The sequence below is a fragment of the Callithrix jacchus genome, chromosome 15 (assembly GCF_049354715.1).
Source record: "Callithrix jacchus isolate 240 chromosome 15, calJac240_pri, whole genome shotgun sequence".
In the NCBI taxonomy this organism is placed as follows: domain Eukaryota; kingdom Metazoa; phylum Chordata; class Mammalia; order Primates; family Cebidae; genus Callithrix; species Callithrix jacchus.
The window spans coordinates 29,430,798-29,451,855 of record NC_133516.1 but is presented as its reverse complement, the minus strand read 5'-3'; the positions used below and the strand labels follow the sequence as shown (position 1 = coordinate 29,451,855).

The 21,058-nt window shown below is 48.4% G+C and overlaps 2 protein-coding genes across 5 annotated transcripts; both read left to right on the top strand.

Annotated features, from left to right (window-relative positions):
* The first annotated feature begins 2,385 nt into the window (after positions 1-2,385).
* On the top strand, positions 2,386-9,595 carry LOC100410519 (serine protease 44-like). Its single transcript, XM_078352401.1, has 7 exons — positions 2,386-2,457; positions 5,673-5,820; positions 5,956-6,192; positions 6,417-6,585; positions 6,928-7,193; positions 7,941-8,092; positions 8,641-9,595. Exons 1-7 carry the CDS (start codon positions 2,386-2,388, stop codon positions 8,875-8,877), a joined length of 1,281 nt encoding a protein of 426 aa, XP_078208527.1. The 3' UTR covers positions 8,878-9,595.
* Positions 9,596-11,974: 2,379 nt separating this feature from the next.
* On the top strand, positions 11,975-20,527 carry PRSS45P (serine protease 45). 4 transcript variants are annotated; one of them, XM_035275162.3, is made up of 7 exons: positions 11,975-12,117; positions 12,798-12,867; positions 14,169-14,195; positions 17,967-18,114; positions 18,613-18,887; positions 19,690-19,853; positions 20,144-20,527. In XM_035275162.3, the coding sequence occupies exons 1-7, from the start codon at positions 12,004-12,006 to the stop codon at positions 20,375-20,377; spliced, it is 1,032 nt and encodes a 343-aa protein (XP_035131053.2). In that variant the 5' UTR covers positions 11,975-12,003; the 3' UTR covers positions 20,378-20,527. The 4 variants fall into 4 exon arrangements, with proteins under 4 accessions (XP_035131053.2, XP_035131055.2, XP_035131054.2 ...); XM_035275164.3 differs by lacking the exon at positions 12,798-12,867 and having other exon boundaries at positions 11,975-12,112; XM_035275163.3 differs by lacking the exon at positions 14,169-14,195.
* The last annotated feature ends 531 nt before the right edge of the window (positions 20,528-21,058 follow it).

The window sequence follows — 21,058 nt, the reverse complement described above, 5'->3', positions numbered from 1 at the left end:
GTTTTTGCCTTCTCCACTTGGCTTTTGGTCTTCTCTTTGTGCTATTATCCTGGAGAGCTTTGCCATTCTCGCGGCTGCATACGATATTATACCAATTCACATTTAGGATAAAAATCTTATAACAACATATATCCTTTTTCTTTATTTTTCTTCTTTTTTATTTTCTATTAGCTTTCTCAGGTTGAAAGCAACATATTTGTTGGGTGCAGTGGCTCACACCAGTAATCCCAGCACATTGGGAGACTGAGGCAGTGGATCACCTGAGGTCAGGAGTTTGAGACCAGCCTGGCCAACATGGTGAAACCCTGTCTCTACTAAAATATAAATATTAGCCGGGTGTAATGGTGGGCGCCTGTAATCCCAGCTACTCAGGAGCCTGAGGCAGGAGAATCGTTTGAACCTCGGAGGTGAAGGTTGCAGTGTGCCAAGATCACATTATTGCACTCCAGCCTGGGCAACAAGAGTGAAACTCCGTCTCAAAATAAAACAAAACAATGTATTTCTATTTCTCTCTCTCCTGATCTTTGTGCTACTGTCATACATCTTCTTGCATACATGTTGCAAACCTCACTGTGCATTGTTATTTTTTTTTAAATGGTCAAGTCAATTATCTTTTAAAGAGATTTACGTAAAAAAATATCTTACATATTTGTGCATGTAGTTATCTTTCCCAGCACATCTTCTTTGTGTAAATCCAGATTTGCATCTGGTATAGTGTTCCTTCTGTCTGAATGACTTTAACTTTTTACAGTGCAGGTCTGATGGTGATACAGTGTTTCATCTTATGCATACCTGAAAAAAAAATCTGTATTTTGTCTTCATTTTTGAAATAAAATTCTAGAAGTTCTTTTCTTCCAGCACTTAAACAATGGTGCTCAACTGTCTTAACGCTTGTATGGCTTCTGATGAAAACTTGACGGTCATCTTTATCTTTGTTCTTCTGTACTCTACTGGTTTTAAGCAAGTTGATTAAGTTGTGCATTGGTTTAGTTTTATATTTTATATATATAAAGTTTATATATACACAAATTTTTTTTTCTTCGTGATGGAGTCCCACTCTGTCATCCAAGCTGGGATGCAGTGGCATGATTTTGGCTCACTGCAACATCTGCCTCCTGGGCTTCAGAGATTCTCCTGCACCAGCCTCCCAAGTAGCTGGAACTGCAGGTGCTAACCACACCCAGCTAGTTTTCGTATTTTTAATAGAGACAGGCTTTCACTATGTAGACCAGGTTGGTCTCAAACTCCTGACCTCAGGTGATCTACGGCCTAGGCCTCCCAAAGTGCTGGGATTACAGGTGTGAGCCATGGTGCCCAGCCTGGTTTCGTTTTCTTCATGTTTCTTTCTTTGGTATTCATTGAGCTTACTAGATTTGTGGGGTTATAGTTTTTATCCAATTTTTAAAAGTTTGACCATTATTTCTTTAAATATTTTTGTCCTCCCACCCTGCAAGTCTCCTTTGAAGACTCCAGTTGCTCATACATTAGGACACAGCTCACTGATGGTCTCTGTTTTGTTTTTTTTTTCACACTCTCTTTACTTTCTGTTTCATTCTGAAATTTTTTTAACTGTTAGGTTTTCAAGTTTACTTATCTTTTCTTTCACAAAGTTTAATATGTTACTAATCCCATCAGTGTATTTCTAACATACAAGGCAGTTTTGGTTTTACAAGTTTGATTTGGGTCTTTTTTCATGTTAAATAGCTCTCCTGAACTTTCTGAATATGTATGTATGTGTATAACTTAAAGTTGTTTTAATGCCCTTGCCTGTTCATTGAACATCTGTGTCAGTTCTGAGAGGATAAGATTAATTGATTACCCCCTCATTGTCAGTTGTGCTTTCATGCTCTTTGCATGCTGGGTATTCTTTGATTGGATACTGGACATTGTGACTTTTACCTTGTTGGCTGTTTGATATTTTCACATTCTCATAAATATTCTTGAGCTTTGCTTTGGGGATGCATTTAAATTACTTAGAAACTGTTTGTTCTTTTCAGATCTTGCTTTTAAGACTTTTTAAGCAGGACAATTCTCAGTCTTGGCCTAATTGTTCTGCATTGCTGGGGCAAGACCTTCCTGCCTTCCTGGATACTCTACCTGGTGTTCTGTGAATCTTGAGGTTTTTTTTTTTTTTTTTTTTGTCTGACTAATGGAAGCAGGCTCTCTTCTTGGCCCTGTAGGAGCAGCAGGCATTTTTGTTTCTGATTCTTTGCGGCAGTTATTTCTCTAGCTTCAGGCAGTTTCCTCACAGACATGCACTGATAAATACTCAGTTTAATACTCAAGGGGGAGTATTTGCCTTGCTATAAAGGAATACCTGAGGCTGGGTAATTTATAAAGAAAAGAGGTTTATTTGGCTCATGGTTCTCTAGGCTATAAAGAAGCATGGTGCCAGCATCTGCTTCTGATGAGAGCCTCAGGCATCTTCCTCTCATGGCAGAAGGCAAGGTGGAGCTGGTATGTAGAGATCACATGGCAAGAGAGGAAGCAAGAGAGGAGACCTGGGTGTGCCAGGCTCTTTTAACAACAGGCTCTCTTGGCAACTAATATAGTAAGAACTCACTCCTCTTCTTCCAGGAATGGCATTAATTATTTATGAGTGATCCACCCCTATGACCCTACACATCCCATTAGGCCCTGCTTCCCCAACACTGGGGATCAAATTTCAATGTGAGCTGTGGAGGGGACAAACATCCGAACCACAGCAGGGAGCCTCTGCAGATTTTTACCTTCTTTCTTTGTGCAACTCTCTCCTCCACAGTATTCTATCAACATAAGCTGCCTCTGTGTTCCTGGCCTTGCAGCGAAACCTGCTCACCTCCTGGGGGCTTGCTGGGTTCTCCTTCTCTGTACCGTGGCCTGGAAATTCTCTCAAGTCATAAACCTGAGGCAATCATAGGGCTTACTCTATTTGTTCCCCATCTACAGGGATTCTATTTTTTTTTTTTTTTGGTTAGTGTTCAATATTTTAAAAATGATTGTTTTAGATTTTTGTCCATTTTTGGTTGTTTCCGGTGGGAAGGTCAATCTTTTTATATTCCATGGCCAGAAGGAGAGGTCAGCATTTAATAACATTTTTTCCTTATTATTATTTGAAACAAGGTCTTGCTCTGTCACCCATGCTAGAGGGCAGTGGTGCAGGCATAGCTTACTGTAACCTCAACTTCTTAGGCTCAAGTGACCCTCTTGCCTCAGCTTCTTGAGTAGCTAGGACTACAGGCATGCACTACCATGCTCAGCTAATTGATTTGATTTGATTCAGAGACAGGGTCTCACCATGTTGCCTAGGCTGGTTCTCAAACTCCTGGGCTCAAGCAATCCTCCTGCCTTAGCCTCTCAAAGTGTTGGGATTACAGGCATGAGCCATAGTGCCCAGCCAATATTTATAGTGAAAAATTTCTATCATAGATAATTTAAAAATATCTCTTTAAGTTGCTTTCCCTTTTTGATTTTGTATTTTGCTTTTTTTGTTTATCTTAGTCTTACTAGAGTGTTGTCTATTTTATTAGCCTTTTCAAAGAGCAAAATTCTGATTGTGCTAGTCCTCTCCATAATTTTTTCTCTATTTTATCGATTTCCTTTTTTTCCCTTTTTTTAGAGAGAGGGTGTCACTCTATCACCCAGGCTGAAGTGCAGCGGCCTGATCATGGCTCACTGTACCCTTGAATTCCTGGGCCCAAATGATTCTCCTGCCTCATCCTCTCAAATAGCTGGGACTATAGGTGCACACACCACACCTGCTAGTTTTTGTATTTTTAGTAGACACAGGGTATCACTATGTTGCCAGACTCGTCTTGAACTCCTGGGCTCAAGTGATTCTCCCACCTCAGCCTCCCAAATTGTTGGGATTACAGGCCTGAGACCTGTGCCTGGCTACTTTATTGATTTCTGTCTCCTTTTTCCATTGTTTTCTCCCTTGTCACAAATTCTTTTTTTGAGTTTACTCCACTGATACTTTTCAGTTTCTGAGTTGAATGTTTAGCTCATTTGGTATCAGTCTTTCTCTTCTGATCTGGTCAAAGCTGTAAATTACTTCCGGGGACTGGATGCTTTGATATGCAGTGTGTTCATTGGCAGTCACCTCTAAATGTTCATTGTTTCCTGCATGATTTTCTTTTTATAGGAGAACCACTTAGAAAGGTTTTGTTTTTGTTTCAGAAAGAGGGGATTTTTTTGATATGTTAAAAATTGATTTTAATATTACTGACTTGTGACTCAAGAACAGAGTCCGTATACCAGTGACTCCCTGGAGTTTATTGTTCTCTGTGGCATTGTTTCCGAATGTTCCCTCTGCGGTCATTGAGCAAGTGTTCTCTGTTGGGAGTTGTAAAATTTATATAGCTGAGGTGGAGATTATTACTTGTGATAGTTCAATCTTCTATGTCTTTGCCTAATTTTGTCTGTGTAATCCAGCAGTTTCTTAAGGGGAACATATCAAAAACTCCAGTCTCCCATTAATTGGTCACCTGTTTCTTTGTGTATTACAGGCTTTTCACTGCATCTTCTTGATCATTTCTTATTTTTACTTTATATAATAAGATTCCTCTTTGTCCCTTTATCATGATCTTGCCTTAAATACTATGATCTAAAAAGAAAATTTGCTATACCACTTACTTTGTGTTTCAGATTTGCTTGATATTTCTATCCCCCCCTTTTCAATCCCCTTTTTCCAACTTATGTGGATCTTTTTTTCTATCCCCCCTTTCCAATTTATCTGTATCTTTTTGTTTTAAATTTGTCTCTTCACATAGTATATTTCTGGATATCTTTTTTTCTCTAATTATAAATTCTTTCGCTGGGCATGGTGGCTCACGCCTGTAATCCTAGCACTTTGGGAGGCCAAGGTGGGTGGATCACCTGAGGTCAGGAGTTCAAGACCAGCCTGGCCAACATGGTGAAACCCCATCTTTATTAAAAAAGAAAAAAAAGATAAATTCTTTTGTTTGTTTTTTTCAACCCATTTGCTATTGTATTAGGACTGATTATAGCCATTTTTTTTCTATTATCACACTTTTTTGTTTTGTTTTAAAGAGATGGCATTTCAACATATTGTCCAGGCTGGAGGATCCATCCGCTGCAGCCTTCGGAGTAGCTGGGACTCCTGCAGGCCAGCAGGCTCTTTCTGTTTCCGCTGGGTAGACTGTATTTCCTGCTGCTTTGAAGAGTATGCAGTGATTAGATTTCACTCAACTTGGGCCAGGCGCAGTGGCTAACACCTAAACTCCCAGCACTTTGGGAGGCCGAGGTGGGAGGATCATGTGAGGTCAGGAGTTTGAGACCAGCCTGGCCAACATGGTGAAACCCCATCTCTACTAAAAATACAAAAATTAGCCGGGCGTGGTGATACATGCCTGTGATCCCAGCTACTCGGGAGGCTGAGGCAGGAAAATCGCCTGAACCCAGGAGGTGGAGGTTGCAGTGAGCAGAGATCGCGCCACCGCACTCCAGCCCGTGTGACAAGAGCGAGACTCCATCTCAAAAAAAAAAAAAAAAAAAAAGATTACACTCAATCAGATAATCCAGGAAAACCTCTATCTTAAGGTCCACAGGACGAATTACACATTGAAAGCCGCTTCCTTCACAGCACTACCCGGATTAGTTTTTGCTGAGTGACCAGTGCTCGCGAGAGCCGCCCGAGATCCGCGGGCACACCGGGCTCCCGCCAACACCAGGACCAGGGCGGGAGCAGCCGCGAGGGGGCGCCACGAGGCGTGCTGACTTTGCTCATGGCGTCCCAAGGCGGCCTCCGCAGGGGCCGTGGAGGCACCCGACTGAGCCTCCACCTCCTGGTCTGGCTTCAGCTCCTTCAGCACCTGCTCAGTGAGGCCGGGAGTGGGCACTGGGCTGCGCCCACGCTGGCTGTGGGGTGGCAGTGGGGGTGCTGTGGGAACAGGCAGATGAGGAGGAGGCACCGCCGGGCCAGCTCCTGTTGTCGTGGGTCCCCGTCTTCACCAGGTGAGCCATACCAACCCGAGGAGGCTTCCAGAGTGACCCCGGCAAGCCCAGAGGCCCGGACGCCTCCCATGCACCTGAAATTCCCGAAGATTCCGGAAACCTCTTTAGCTCCAGGGTCTCCAGAGGCCGCAGGGCCTCCAGGTTCCCGGGTGACTTCGGCATCTGCAGTGGGAGACGCCTCGGAATCCGACGGGATCTCTGACCTTGGAAGGCGGCTTCCTCAGAATATTGTTTCTGGTGCGGGATCTGCCCTGTCCTGCTGGGGAGGGCGGGGCCGGGGGGCCGGTGGTGTCAAACGGGACGCAGCCTGGCTCGGAGTGGGGGCGCGCGGTGAGGGTCAGACCCTGACCTAGAGGACTTGAGGGAGACGGATAACTCACCTCCGCCCTGGGCCGCGGAATGGGGTTGATGGGGAGGCAGTGGCTTCACTTCCAGTCCGGTCTCTTTACTGAGCCCACCAGCCTGCGGCCATCGGATTTCAAGAATAGTTGGAGGATTACCGGCCCCAGACAAGAAGTGGCCCTGGCAGGTGAGCCTACAGACCAGCGACGGACACGGACACGGACACGTCTGCGGAGGCTCCCTGATCGGCAGGCGCTGGGTGCTCACTGCCACCCACTGCATCCGTGGGTGAGTGTTTGGGGCTCAGAGTTTGGGCCCTGATAAGGCTGTGGGACCTGGAGCCAGTCTGCCCCCCCCGCCCCCCCCCCCCCCCCCCCCGCGAGCTTCTGTAAAAGAGGGTGAGACCTGAGGATTTGCATTTCTAACAAGTTTGCAGGTGCCACTGCAGCCGCTGGTCTGGGGGACCACAGGCTAAAGTGGTCAGGGGTCCCGGGGGGATGTGGTTTGAGGGAGGGAGGTGGCTGCTGGCTGTCATAGGAAGATGGGACCAGGCTGGGAAGCACCTGGAAGGCGCGGAAGGAGAGAGCACAGACCCCTTGGGATCTCTGTGAAGTCGGTCTTTTCTCTCAGCACCGGTGAGGAATACAAGGTGAAGCTGGGAGACGCTCACTTGCTTGCTGATTCCAAAACGGCACCGGTGATCCCGGTTCAAGACATCATTTTTCCCAGCAATTTTGATGCTACCACTTTGATAAACGACATTGCCCTCGTTCTGCTCGTCTACTCTGTGAATTATTCCTCACACATCCAGCCTGTGTGCCTCCCCAAAAAGCTTTTCAAAGTGGCAGCTGGGACAGAGTGCTGGGTGATCGGATGGGGGCGAACAGCAGAGAATGGTGAGATCCTCAAGCAGGATGTTGAGGCGGGGCTGGGGTTGGCCTGCAAGCTACTGGGAGAGGCAGGGAGGCTACTTTCTAGCAGGTGGATAAGAGAGGAGGGTGAAGATGCTGCCAGGAAGTAATTTAACAACTGTGTTATGAATTTCTGTTGGTATTTCGGGAGCTGGGGGCTTGGAGGCCAGGTGTAGTAGGTTCTCTTCAGGGTGAATTTCAGCTCAGGGTGATGAGCTGTCTGCCAATAGGAGCAGTCTGTCACTAGAAGTACCTGCCTTGATGGGTTGAACTTCTTCACCCTAGCAGTGTAGGCCAAGCCAGACAACCCTACCAGTGAGGCTGTGGGGGCTCCTATCCTTAGGGAGAGGCACTACCTGTCCAAGGTCTGCGATCCTGCTCTAGAAAGTAAAGATGCTTTACAGATGCACAGGACAGCTTGTCATTTCTGCTGATCCTCATGACAGATATTTGGTTGGCATTTTTCAGGCTGGCAAGGCCTTACCTCCTCCTCCCTTGATTTGTTTTTTCTTTTACTGTCTTGGTTTTGCTTCTTGTCCTTTTCTTTGTCCATGTCAACATTAGGCTCAAGGTTCCTTCTATGTCAAGTGGGGACAATATCCACTGTCCTGACTTCCTTTAACTTGGCAGTTGTGTTGGCACTGATCAGGACTCAGAGTGGGCACTGGGGGCTCCTGTCCTATCCCTTTGTGAAGATTTGCTCTCTTGTAAATTGTCTCTTTGCAACTTCAGGATCAGGGACACCTGTTCTTCAGGAGGCTGAGCTAAGCATCATTCGTCATGAAAAATGCAGAGAGGTGCTCAAGAAGATGGGACACGAGAGTGAAGCGGTCAAGGAGGGGACCGTCTGTGGCTACAGCGCCCAAGGGAAGGATGCCTGTCAGGTCAGTTCATGGGCTCAGCATTGCAGTTGTCTCCTCAAAACTTCCTCATCCGCAGCCAGTAGGGCCTGGGTTATCTCCTAGCCCCTCGGTTTAACCTTGTTCATGGTAATGGGACGTGAGGACAAGCCACCAAGGCAGCCTACCTGATCCTTCAGGAGAGAGCAGCTAACACAGCCTGGAGTGGGAGGAGGGGTGAATCAGGCAGGTCCCACCAACAAGGCGTGCTCCATGTTTTGGGCTCCTTCTGTCTGACAGGCAGTATTATTACTCAGGTAAGCACTAGACTCATTATTGGCTCAGAGTAGGCACGATTTCATCACGTGTATTAAGTTTTTTGGAACACGCCTTTTCAGTAGGTGCATGATTTCGCTTTATTGGAAACCGTCAATTCTCAGCTCTCATATTGACAGATACCTAAGGCTGGGAGTGTCGTGGGGGTTCCCGGGGAAGCCCCCGAGTGCCTAGCTCTACAGCGCATTGCAGTGCAGTCAGCCTGCTCTGACGTGGAGCCTATTTGTTCCCTGCAGTGATTGTCTTTCTTTTTCCAGGGAGATTCTGGGGGACCCCTGGTCTGTGAATTAAATGGCGTATGGGTCCAGGTGGGGATTGTGAGCTGGGGCATTGGCTGCGGTCGCAAAGGATATCCTGGAGTTTACACGGAAGTTAGTTTCTACAAGCAATGGATTGTTGATCACCTGAAACAAGCTTCCTGTCTGGATTCAGCAAACTTTCTCACTCTATTCCTGTGTCTGGTGATGCCCCTGGGCGTTCTGGTGACCCCATGATCAGACTCCATTCCACTCTCCTGCTGTTTCTGAGTCTCACACTTAGGTGTCTCCTCTGACCAACCTCCCACTCCTTCTCAGTGCCTTTTCCACAAATCCTAGTTGGAATTCATGGGCCCTCTGGAGAGCCACAAAATAGAGCATGGCGGGGAGACTGGGGCCTGGAAAGTGTCCCTGACTGGTGCTCTGGTTCCTTGCCTCCACCGTGCCTGCACCAGGGCTGTGCTCTGCCTGGTGGGAAGGAGGGATGAACCGATTCCAGCTAGAGGACCAGCCACCCTGCCAGGGGGCCACAGTGACTCATTGATATCTGCGGGAACATCTATCAAGGAAGAGACATCATCAACCGTGAAGCAAGCGTAGATGTGGTTCTGGTTTCAGGACTCCCACCTGAGACTTTGTGAAACCAGCCAGCTGGGCGATTGCTCAGAGAGTGAAGGGGGCGTTACCAGGTCCCTGCAGAGGTGTGAGGCCTGGGACTTCCACTCTGGCTCAGTTGTCTGGGACTGGGAGAAGTTCCCCTGTAGCCCAGTGTGGTTCCATCTGTGAGTGGACAGCCTCTGCCACACCAGCTCTTTTGGGGCAACCCATTCTTGGCACGCCCTTCCTCAGTGCCTAGTGGTCGCTTTCAGGGACACCACAAGTTGTGTTGAGGCAGTTATGGAGTGTGGAGTTTTCAGAAATCAACTGAATAAATGTTTGGAGAGTCTCCTGTTACTGAAGCTCTGCTCAATGGGGAGTTTGTTGGCATATAACATACTCTGTAGAGCACTGGTTTCCCATTTAACTAAGGAAGCTATTAAAACGTAGAAGGACAGGTGAGGCAGGCCCTGCTTCCTCAGACATGAGCTCTAGGGATGGTTTTAGCCAGTGGGTCTTGTTCCCTGTATACCTGTTATAGTCATCAGCATCACTGCAGGGAGCTCTGTAGTTGAGTTTAACAGCGTTTACAGCTAGGGATAGGGGATCAAGAGACCCTGGAACTGGGCCCAAGAGTGAAGCTGGGGTGTGAGAAATATTGCTCTTTCTCTACTGCTTCTCCTTGCGGTTCCCTCCCACTTGGTTACCAAAGACGTGCGTTCCTACCAGGAGAAGGGCAAGAGAGATTCACTGTACTGTACATAGGTTCTCTTCCCTCATTACAATGTCCGCTGTCCTGGAGTCTGTCTCGCTGCTGATCAACTCCCTCCCAACCTCTTGCCCTTTGACCTTCTAGGGTTGAATGTTTAACCCCCAGGTATGGGTGGGCTTCAGTCTGAATCAGTCCCTTCTATTGTCTGAGGAAGGCTGAGGCTGAGAGACTGAGAGCTTAAATCAAACCCAGTCTCTCAATGAATATAGTACTACTTGCTTTAAGAAAATGCTGATTTATTTATAAATAAACCAAATTTAACTTTTTTTCCTAGAACGTCCAATTCTGGTGTTCTTGATCAGCAGGTAGCTTTCTCCATCTCATGGCTTGCTCTTGGTCCTGTAGTTCATGCTTTACCTGCATCAGAATCTCCTAAGGCTTGTGAAAATACAGATTACTGGCCTGCACAGTGTGGCTCATGCCTATAATCCTGGCTACCTGGAAGACTGAGGCAGGAGGATTCCTTGAGGCCAGGAGCTTGAGCTCTTAAAAAAAAAATAGCTGGGTGTGGTGGCCTGTTGGCCTGTGCCTGTAATCCCAGCTACTCTGCAGGCTGAGGCAGGAGGATGTCTTGAGCCCAGGAGTTTGAGGCTGCAGTGATGTATGACCATTCCACTGCACTCCAGCCTGGGGGACAGGAGGAGACCTCACCTCTTAAACAAAACTTACAGACTACTGGTTCCTAGTTCCACCCCTGGAGTTTGCTTTATTTTTATTTTCATTCATTTGTTGAGACGGAGTCTCACTCTGTCGCCCAGGCTGGTGTGCAGTGGCACAATCTCAGCTCACTGCAGCCTCCACCTCCCAGGTTCAAGCAATTCTCCTGCCTCAGCCTCCTGAGTAGCTGGGACTACAGGCGTGTGCCACCATGCCCAGCTAATTCTTGTATTTTTATTAGAGACAGGGTTTCACCATGTTGGCCAGGATAGTCTTGATCTCTTGACATTGTGATCCGCCCACCTTGGCCTCCCAAAGTGCTAGGATTACAAGTGTGAGCCACTGTGCCCAGACACCCCTGGAGTTTTCAATTCTATAGGTCTGAGACGGGGCCTACATTCTCTGTCTTTCAGGTAGAAAGACCTAAAAGAATGTACATTTCTAACAAGAATGTACATTTACCTGAAGGACCTAAAGACCTTTAATTTCTAAGTTCCTAGCTTGTCTGAAGACCTCACTTTGAGAAGCAATGCTCTGGATTAACCTTCTGTTGACTGCCTTGGCATGGAAGTGGCACACATCACTCTATTCATGTGGACCCACTTAGATGCCAGGCTGGGGAGGGAATGTGGCTCCAAGTCCACCTGATTACCTCCCAATCTCTGCCATGCCTAGCAGATCCAAAGACAACATCCTTCTGCAAAAAACAAAACAAAACAAAAAAAACCCTATGGAAGTGCAAGGCCTGGCAGAAGCCACCATTCCCTTTAGCTGCCACGATCTTACTGGTTGTCTGTGGAAGAGGACACATGCCTTTCCTTTCTCTGGTCTCCTCCAAGAGTCCTTGTTTTATAGTAGTCGTGGGTCCAGCTCAAATATCACTTTCTCAAAGACGTCTTCTCTGATTGCCTAGCCTTACCGTTCTATTCCTTTTTTGTGCTTTCTCCAGCTTTCCAGATTCTCAAACTAAGTAATTGTGAAACTCTCCGATGCACCGGGCCCAGGGGACCAAGGGTGTAGTCAGAGGCTGGGCAACAAGGTGCCATCAGTAGCCCAGGGATTTGGTGCACCTTCACCCGGACACCAACTTAAAACCCTTGGAGTTGCTTTAATGGGGCCCGCCACCCTGGGAGCAATCCCAGACCCAGGACTCCCAGGTCGTCCTCAAGAACAGGCAGGAGGTGGAGGTGCGGGAATTGGGCCAGTCTTGCAGGGGAGCTGTCAGGAATTCCCGGAGTGTCACGTGCTAGAGTGCGGTCACGTGCGCGGACGCCAGACACGTGCTGGGCTCTCAGAAAACGGTCTCCTCAGTCGCCAGGTGACGCCTCCCCAGCCTCATGGCCGTCTCTTGGTCGAACCTCGGTGCGGGGCCGGGAGCCTCCAGGCCCTCGGTCCTGAGCCATCGCGTCCTACTGCCGCTGCTTCTCCTGCTGCCGCTGAGCTCGGGTGAGGTGGGCGCTCCTCCTAGCTCTACCTTCCCTCTTCCCGCCCCCAGCGCTGCTCTGCCTCAGGCTCCGTGCCTGGCCTTGGAGGCTCGGGACTGGCAAAGGGCTGTGGCTGCCTACTCCTCAGTCGAGGACTTTTGCGACCAACCCACCCCTCGGTCAGCTCTTCTCTACTACTCGCTCGCCAGGGCGATTCCAGGACCTTAAACTTCTGCCCGCTCTGGCCTCCTCCGTCAGGCCACGCCTGTCCTACAACCCTCTGGACTGGCGGTGTGGGGAACCCCTGCCTTCTCTCCTCCACTGGCAGCCGCTTCCTTCGCTGCCAGTCCGGACAGCGTGGCTAATGTCCCCACCATCCAAGCCGCCCTCTCCAGAGCATCCTCAGGCCTCTCACTCCCCCTTCACCCTCGGGTCTGATCTTCCCAGGGAGCTGAGTCCCCCTGGAGACACCACTTGGACATGCTCTTTGGCCCAGGAAAATTCTTGGTCCCCTTCCATTTACAGGAACATTCTAATATTCACCTTTTTCCCATATCCTCTGTTCCAACCCAGCTTTCCCTCCTTAGCAGCCCATCATTCCCTCAGACAACACAGGCTTCGGGTGCTTTCTTCCTGAACTGAATCCCCAACCCACAGGGGCCCCTCCAAACTGGACTGCTCAACACCACCTTCACCTACTTTTTTAGGAGTCAGAGAGACCTGCTCCAGTGCAGTGCGGGCTCCCTGTGCGACGCTGCGTCCATCATCCTCGCATAGGTATCCTCTCGTTTCTGCCTTGCTGATTTTCCTCCTTCATCTCTTGCCCCTTCAAGGCCAGACTCCCCAGATGTCTTCACTCCATGCTTCCTGCCAGTGCCTCCTTGCTCCCCACTTAACCCTTAGCTCCTCCCAGGGATGTCTCCACCCTGGTGGTCCCTGGCCTTGTTACCACTCCCTCCTCTTTCATTTTCTGTGGGTCCTGAGTCTCCTGTACCTCAAGGGTCACTCTCTCTCTCCTCTGTCTGCCCCAGGCCACCATGATGTATTGCTCATCCCTGATGCATTGGTGTCCCCTAAGCTGCTCTCTGTGTTTCCTGCTCCTTGTCTGTTAACTGCTCCCTGGGTGAACTCACTTGAGCTGCCGTTCATGTGATGGTGCCTCATAAAACATGTCTGGATGTGCAGCTGCCTCTTGAATATCTCTACCTGAAAGACCTAGAAACGTCTCAACCCCTTGGAGTCAAAGCTGAGGCCTTCATCTTCCTACCAACTGACTTATCTCATTGTTTCCTAACTCAGTGGATGGCAGCTACTCTTCTCCAAAGCCAGAAACTGGGGTGTGATTCTAAGTCCCACACACAGCTTGCCGTATCTGTTCTCACCGTCGCTGCCTCATTCAGACCTCCTCATTTCTTGTGTTGGTTCTGCAGAGCCTCTGGAGGGATCCCCGTGCCCTCCGTCTTGTCATCTTCCTGTCTAATATCTTTGCTGCCTTCACGATACACGCCTGGCTCAGTCTTACTTCTGTTGATCTCCCTTTACCCAGAAGGTCTCACCCCGGCTTCTTGGCTCAGCTTTCGAGGCCTTCGTGACTGATGCCTGACTCTCCTCCCCTGGCTGATCTCTTGCCCTCACAGGCCTTGCCCCTCATCCTCTGGAGTCTCTGGCATACACCACAATGATTCTTCTGCCAGGAATGTGATGATCACTTTTCATTTCTGTTTTACCCTCTCGTCTTTAACACCTGGCACAGTAAGCCCTCCTCCCACTGAGGTGGTTCTTTTCTGTCCACCACTTCTTCTGGGCTCCCCTGATGCCTGCGGCTCTGTCCCTGCACTGATCGCATGCAGGCAGTTGTGTATTTCCCTCTGTCTGCCCTGCTGGACACTGTATTCCTTGAGAGTAGGCTCTGTTTGACACACCTCTGTCTCCCCAGCCTCTGGCTCCAGGCTGGGAACAGAGTAAGAGATTAGGACCTATTTGGTGAATGAATGAGCGAACTAATTTAAAAATGCGGCTTTTTGCTGTCATCCTGTCATGAACACTTGCTTCATATCTGTCCCTCTTTTCTCCTCCAGGTTATAAAGAGGACACCACCAGTCCAGGTAGGTAGGGTGAGACCCTGCTGCAGGAAAAGCTGAAGCTCCCAGGAGGGTGTGTTCTGAAGGGATCACAGAGACCGTGGTTCTGGGTCTGTAGGAAGCAGGCTTTGGGTCTAAGGGGTCTGTTTTCTAAAGAACAGCCTGCAGCTACCAGAACATACAGACCTAACAGTCTAGAGGAAAGAGGATCCAGGCCTCCCATTGGAATGCTGAGTCTCTTTGAATTCAGCCCAGGCCTCATCTCAGACCGTTTTCCACACAGAATCTTATGAGCTCTAAGCCATTCAGTTGCGGAAGAGCTTCCTGGGCCCTGTGGCAGTGTCAGCAGAGCCCAGCTCTTCTGGGGTTTCCTGTCTTTTTCCTTACACCTTAGGCATGGAGCTTTGGATTGCTCCTGTGCTTCAGTTCTTGGACCTCCCTTCTCATAGGTCCTGCTAGAACTGATTCATTACAGATTAGATGAACGATTGATTAAGTCACCTATCCCTGCTTCTGTCCATTCCCCTTCTCTACCCACTTATCCTTTCTTGGGGATCTTTCTGTTTGTGTGTGCTCTTGTAAAAATACATATTGCTCTTCTGTGTGCATGCATTTTTAATTTACATAAATGGTATATTCTCTGTATCTCTTTCTGTTCTCTTCTCTTTTAATTCAGCCTCATTAAGACATTTTAAAAATATGGAAATAATTTAAAACTTACAAAATACTGCAAAAATACAAGTATTACAAGGAACACACACACATATATAATTTTTTTCAGAATCAGTTGGAGGGTAACTTTGGTATGTATTTTTTGAGAATATTCTCTTCTGTAACCACAGCACACTTAACAACTTCAAAGGTTTACATGAATACCGTACTTTTATCTACTATCTCTATTTTAATTTGGTTAGTTCTCCAAACTCCTACTTCAACAGTGCATGAAGGTGTATAGGTTGCCACGGACCTCGCTGCCAACCCTTGTTGTGATCCTGCTTTTATGTTTTTTGCCAGTCTAAAAGACTGAAACATGCTTCTTGATTTAATTTTCATCTTTCTCATTACTAATGAATTTGAGTATGTCTCAATAGGTTGTCGGCTCCTTGAGTTTCCTCTTCTAGTAAACTGCTTGTCTCTATCCTTTGCCTATTACCTTTCTTTCTCTTGTTGATTTCCTGGAGTTTCTTGCATATTTCTAATAAAAGCCTTGTATTCATTTTAGTTATTGCAAATATTTCCTCCCAATCCGTCCTCTGTCTGTTAGCTGTGCTCCCAGGCCAAAACTCCTCTATTTGGGCATAATCAGGTTAATCAGCTTATGCTTTATGGTTTGTGTTTTGAGGTTTTAAGGAGTCCTTTCCTCCCCCATGTCGCATGATTTATTAATTTTACAGTTTTGTCTTTATATCTTCAAGAGCTATTAGCAAGGAATCCAGTTTTGGTTTTCTTATTTCTTATAGTGAGCCAGCTTTCCCAACACCGTCTTCTCAACAGCCCTTTTTTTACCCACTGATTGTAGTGGCTTCTTTATTTACATCAAGTTTGTGCAACACATGGAATAATTTCAAGCTCTCTATTCTTTTCCAGTGTCACTTTCCACTGTCGGTCCTTGTGACAATACCACACTGTTTTTGGCTTTCACATGTGTCTTAATGTCTGCTAGGACAAGTGGTCCTTCTTTGCTCTACTTTTTCAAACACTGAACTATTCATAGACCTTTATTTTTGTATTTCAGTTTCAGAATTAAGTTTATCAAGTTTGTTAAAAATTCTAACTTGAAAATAAATTTATAGATTAATTTTGGGAAAAATTACATCTAAAATATTTAGGCGTTCTTTTTTTTTTTTTTTTTTTTTTTTGAGATGAAGTCTTGCACTGTCGCCCAGGCTGGAATGCAATGGTGCGATCTCAGCCCACCACAACCTCCACCTCCTGGGTTCAAACGATTCTCCTGCCTTAGCCTCCCAAGTAGCTGGGATTACAGGCACCTGCCACCATGCTAGGCTAACTTTTTGTATTTTTAGTAAAGACAGGGTTTCATTATGTTAGCCAGGATGGTCTGGAATTTCTGACCTCATGATCCACCCGTCTCGGCCTCCCAAAGTGCTGGGATTACAGGTGTGAGCCAATGTGCCCAGCCTTAGCTGTTCTTTTAGAACAGGGACTGTCTTGCCATTTATGCTGATCATTTTCAGTGTCTTTTATTATAGTTTTAAATTTATTACAACAGGAGTCTTATGTGGTGTTAGGTAAGTTAGTTGCTATGAACTTTAGCATTTTTTTGCTGTTGAAAATGTTTCTTACTTGAGTATATTTTCTAGTTGGTCGTGCCAGGATAGAAAGATGTTATTAACTTTAAAAGGACATTGTTTTATTGAAGTATTATATGCATTCCAAAAACGTGCACGAATTATGAAGGTCCAGCTGAAGGAATTGTCACACAGTGGGCACACCTATGTTATTACTACTCAGGTTAAAAGGTAGAATAAGTGCTTAGAGAGGCTGAGATGGGAGGATTGCCTGAGCCCGGGAGTTTGAGACCAGCCCTGGCAACATAGCAAGGCTGTCTTTATAAAAAATTAGAAAAAAAATTAGGTGTGGTGGCAAGCGCCTATAGTCCCAGTGACTTGGGAGGCTGAGGTGAGAGGATTGCTTGAGCCTGAGGTCAAGGCTGCAGTGAGCTGTGACACTGCACTGCAGCCTGGATGACAGAGCAAGACCCTGTCTCAACAACAACAACAAAAAAAGTAGGCTAGTACCAGCACCCAGCAGCCCTGTCTCGTTCTCTCAATGATTTCCTCTGCCCTCCTCCCACAAAGCATCCTTATTCCTGATGTCTGGTGGAATAGGTTCTTTTCTACCTGTTCTTTAGTGTTGTATGATGTTTGCTGTAGGTTTGGGATATATCCAACGTTTGTAAAGTTAAGGATTTTCCTCCTATTTCTAGTTTAAGTAAGAGGGTTTTTCTTGGTAAGTCATAAATATGTGTTACATTTTTCTAATGCCTTTTTCTGTGGCCATGGAGAAAAGCACATGGTCTTTTTCTCTTCAGATTGTTAGAACTTTTTGTGGGGAATCCACTGAGGGTTCTAACAATGTGGGACCACCCTTGCATTCCTGGGCCAATCCTTAATCATCACGGTGCATTGTTTTTTAAAAATACAGTGTTAGCTAATGTTTTATTTAGAATGCTTGGATCTGTGTTTCTTCATACATTCATACAAGCCTAAAACTTGACTGATGGAACTGCGTGCACACTGAGTGCATGGCCTGTGAGTGAGGGGCCACTGGGATCTCCCTGCTGGCACTTTGAATGTTCAATGTGAAAACTTCTGACACAGAAGTCAGGAGCTTTTCTTGACTCTGAGCAGTGCAGGGTACAGAGGCCTTCTGCATCTAAGAGGTATAGCAAGCATTATAGCTTTTCAGAAGTGGCCGAGGAACTTCCCCAAACACAAGAAAATGCATTTTTTGCCTTGGAGCTCCTTCTCTGCTTGCCTTTGTTTTGAGGTTGTGGGCTGAAGGCTCCCTGTGACTCGGAATCTCTCTCTCTCTCTCTCTCCATGTCTCTGCCTTGATGCTTTTTACCTCTGTCATTGTCACTTTCTGTCAAGCTCAGTGCCTTTGGGCAGGCCACTGCTCTTCTCTCACCCACACTCTCCCCATCTCTGAAATGGGAAGAGGCCCTGAGTTTACAGCTTTGTGCAAATTGGCCCTGTAGGGTGTCTCAGTCTCAGTCATTCTCATCCTCCTCTATGTGGTCCCTGTCTCTCCCTGGCACACTTCTTCCTGAAGTTTGTGGTGAGCCCTGGTGGTCGGAAGATTTGGAAATGACCCGCCATTGGCCCTGGGAGGTGAGCCTCCGGATGGAAAATCAGCACGTGTGTGGAGGGGCCCTCATTGACCCCAGCTGGGTGGTGACTGCGGCCCACTGCATCCAAGGGTGAGTGTGGCCAATGTGTCCAGTGCCTGGAGACCCCGAGCTACCATGGGCCCAGCCCAGCTCCCTCATTTCCCCAGTGAAACAGTGTGAGAGGGAGGGAGTGGAAAAGGCATCTGGGATAGGGGAGAGTTTTGCTTGGGGTCTCCTAGGGGGCCAGGGACTGAGCTGGGGCAGGAGCCCCAAGCAACAAAGACTGCACCCTAAGCTGAGCCACAGGAAAACCCAGAACACACTCCCTGCCTCATCACGCATGAGAACATATGTGAACACCCAACACTTCCACACCTGCACGCACAACACACAGACCAGGCCACCCGGAATCCACTTGAATGTTGAATGAGGAGGCAGTCAGCTCCTGACCTTTAGGGCCCTTAGGCTAGATTAGGCAGATGGAGTGGAGACAGGACTCCTGCTAAGGGGGAAGGGCCACAGGGAGGTAGGAGCATGTTCCTGCTTGGGAGCTGAAACCTACCAGCTGGGGCTTTCTGTCTCCCGCAGCACTGAAGAGTACTCAGTGGTGCTCGGTACCTCTAAGCTGCAGCCTATGAACTTCAGCAGGGCCCTCCGGGTCCCTGTGAGGGACATCATTATGCACCCCAAGTACCGGGGCCGGACCTTCATCGTGGGTGATGTTGCCCTTGTCCACCTTCAAACACCTGTCACCTTCAGTGAGTACGTGCAGCCCATCTGCCTCCCGGAGCCCAACTTCAACCTGAAGGTTGGGACGCAGTGTTGGGTGACTGGCTGGAGCCAGGTTAAGCAACGCTTTTCAGGTGAGCAGGATGGGATGAGGGGTGGGTACTGTGCCACCAAGAGCACACTCCTTTCATTCTGGAGCGCTTCCTGCTGGACCTGGTTCTCTGATTGTGTTAGGACCACTCCTGATGTGGTGACCATGGTCACTATGTGGACACCTCATTCAGGCCTGGTAGTGCCTGGGCTGGCCGTGATCATCTGTGTCTTACAGAAGCACAGAGCTGGGCATCCAGAAATTCACTCACTCACTCATTCATTCGCTTGACACACTTCAGGTGCCAGCACCCAGCCCTTGGCACTAGAAATGCCTGCCCTGCCTGGAGGAAGTCATGATTGGATGTGGGTATGGGCACAGGGGCTGAGGAGAATGAGGCAAAGGTCTTGTCAGACAGTCTTGAGATATGGCTGGGAGGGTCCAGAATGAGCTCTGGGCAGAGGGACTGCCTGGAGGCCCTGGAGGAAGAGCCAGTGTTAATGAAGGTGGAGGGAGCACCCAGCCAGCAGAGCTCAGAGTCTGCAGGGAAGCAGTGCCAGGCTGGGCCCCAGCTTGGAAGCAGCTGCACTGAGACTTGAATTACGGGTGGCTTGGTTCAGAAGTAGAAGCTTCCCAAGCTGGCTTGGACTCAGAGCCTTCAAGGGCAGGGGACCTTCTCAGACAAGGCCTGCACTGCAGGAGGAGGGGCCGCTGAAGGAGGGGAGGGCTTGGAGGTGTGGCGGGGTGGCTGGGCTGAGTCTCCAGGGTGGAGGGGACCAGACCCTGGACAGAGGTCAGGGTTGGGTAGAGTGAGAGGTCAGTGCTCACCCTGCTCGGCTCCATAGCCAACTCCACGCTGACCCCAGAGCTGCAGGAGGCTGAGGTGTTTATCATGGACAACAAGAGATGTGACCGGCATTACCACAAGAAGTCCCTCTTCCCCCGAGTCATCCCCCTTGTCCTGGGGGACATGATCTGTGCCACCAATTATGGAGAAAACTTATGCTATGTGAGTTTCTGGGAGGTTCTGGTAGCTCCACTTCTGTCGGGAGCCACTCCTGGGTGGGGGCAGTTCCCTGGGGTGGGGTTGGCTCTTGCCTTCCTTCCCCTGTGCTGCTGACTTTGGCCCTGATTCTGAGAGACGGGTCCCAGCTGAGGAGCCAAAAGAGGACCCCAAGTAGTGAGGTCCTGGAGGAGTGAAAGTCCTCCTAGCAGAGCTCAGAGGGTGGGCATGGGTCCTCAGGGCCCTGCAGGCCCAGATGGACCTGCAGCCTCCATCACTCCTCTCTTTTTGTCTAGGGGGATTCTGGGGGGCCATTGGCTTGTGAAGTCGAGGGTGGATGGATTCTGGCTGGGGTGTTGTCCTGGGAAAAGGCCTGTGCAAAGGCACAGAATCCAGGCGTGTACACCCGCGTCACCAAATACACCAAATGGATCAAGAAGCAAATGAGCAATGGAGCCTTCTCAGGTCCCTGTGCCTCTGCCTGCCTCCTGTTCCTTTGCTGGCTGCTGCAGCCCCGGATGGACTCCTGACCTCCCTACCCCTTCCTCCTCCTGCCTCACCTCTGCTGAATGGGGCCAGATGGAGGTTGGACCAAGGTCATGTGTCCATCTGCAACAAGAGTCAGGGTGGGGAAGATTAACCCCTGGGAGAATGGGTCTGGCTTTGGCATGCCAGCGAGGAGAACTGTGGTGGATGACTAGGCTTTGGGTAAGCAGGAGCAGAGAAGTGTGGCCTGGAAAGATTCTGGAATCTCGGACCAGGAGAGTAGGGATTAAACGTGTATAAACTTGAGCTGACTCTTTTCTCTTTTCTTGGGTGGTTCTGGGGGTTGGCCATGGGTGGGAGGGCAGAGCTTCCCGGAATTAAGTCTGCCAGGAGCTTCCCTGGAGTGGGGAGTGACGGTTTTTGCTGTATCATTAGTGCTGGGGCTTAGGGAAAGGGCCTGGGCTGTGGCCTCAGTTTCCTTGTCTGTAAAGTGGGCATGCTGTTAAGGGAACAGCTGAAACATGCAGGCTTTTAGGCTACAGGAGGAGTGACTCATGATGGTACTCCAAAAGCAGCATTCCTTTTTTGTTTTTTTTAAAGGGATTATAAAAGTGATGCATGTTTATTGTATAAAATTAGAAAACACAGCCAAGCCTAAAGAAAGGAAATTTCCCCTGGAGTCCCACTGCATGGAGACATCCACTTCTCATTCTGGTATACTTTCT